This window comes from Sphaeroforma arctica (assembly GCF_001186125.1).
Source record: "Sphaeroforma arctica JP610 unplaced genomic scaffold supercont1.1229, whole genome shotgun sequence".
NCBI lineage: Eukaryota > Ichthyosporea > Ichthyophonida > Sphaeroforma > Sphaeroforma arctica.
The window spans coordinates 10,887-11,545 of record NW_014039329.1 but is presented as its reverse complement, the minus strand read 5'-3'; the positions used below and the strand labels follow the sequence as shown (position 1 = coordinate 11,545).

The following is a 659-nucleotide window of genomic DNA, read 5'->3' as shown; positions in this document are numbered from 1 at the left end:
ATATATGACCCATCGACCTATACCACAACGTCTCGCAATTCAATACCCCGACAAACATCGGCGACACACCCATTAGCACTCGCTTGTCCATTTTTCTCGTCGCTGCTTTTGTGTAGTACGATGCTGAGTGCGTCCAGTATATGACTCCAACTGCCGCCTGTAACGGGACGGGAGAGAAAGACAAAACAACTTCATGAGCAATAGTTTAAGGCGTGCAGTTTAGGGTTTGAGAGTTTAGGGTTTGCAGTATAGGGTTTTCAGTATAGGGTTTGGAATGGCAATACAAAAGCCTGGGCATTGGAAATAGGACCGAACTTGCATGAATAATGCATCGAATTTAGAATTGCAATGAATACCCGATGGGTAGTGAGATGAGTCACTTTGGTGAGTACTGGTAAGCACCTGGAATCTATTTTAAGAAGAGCAGCTTCGTAAACAAAACTATAAATAGCCCTAATCACTGATTGGCGTAGACCAAATCTAAAAATAGACACATACCGATCATGCAGCGTACCAGTTCTTCAAACGAGTCCTTTGTGTCTGTGCCGTTGGCCGGCTTCATGTCCACCTACACGTGAGCGTTAGGGTTAGGGGTTATAAGGTTTTAGGGTTTGGGTTTCAAGGTTTAGGGTTTAGGTTTTAGGGTTTAGGTTATATCT

General features: G+C 43.9%; 1 protein-coding gene across 1 annotated transcript; it reads right to left on the bottom strand.

The window, feature by feature from the left end:
- Window positions 1–17: 17 nt before the first annotated feature.
- SARC_10387 (hypothetical protein) lies at window positions 18–562 on the bottom strand (the record flags this gene model as incomplete). Its single annotated transcript, XM_014295573.1, has 2 exons — window positions 18–157; window positions 499–562. The coding sequence occupies 2 exons, from the start codon at window positions 560–562 to the stop codon at window positions 18–20; spliced, it is 204 nt and encodes a 67-aa protein (XP_014151048.1).
- Between the last annotated feature and the right edge of the window lie 97 nt (window positions 563–659).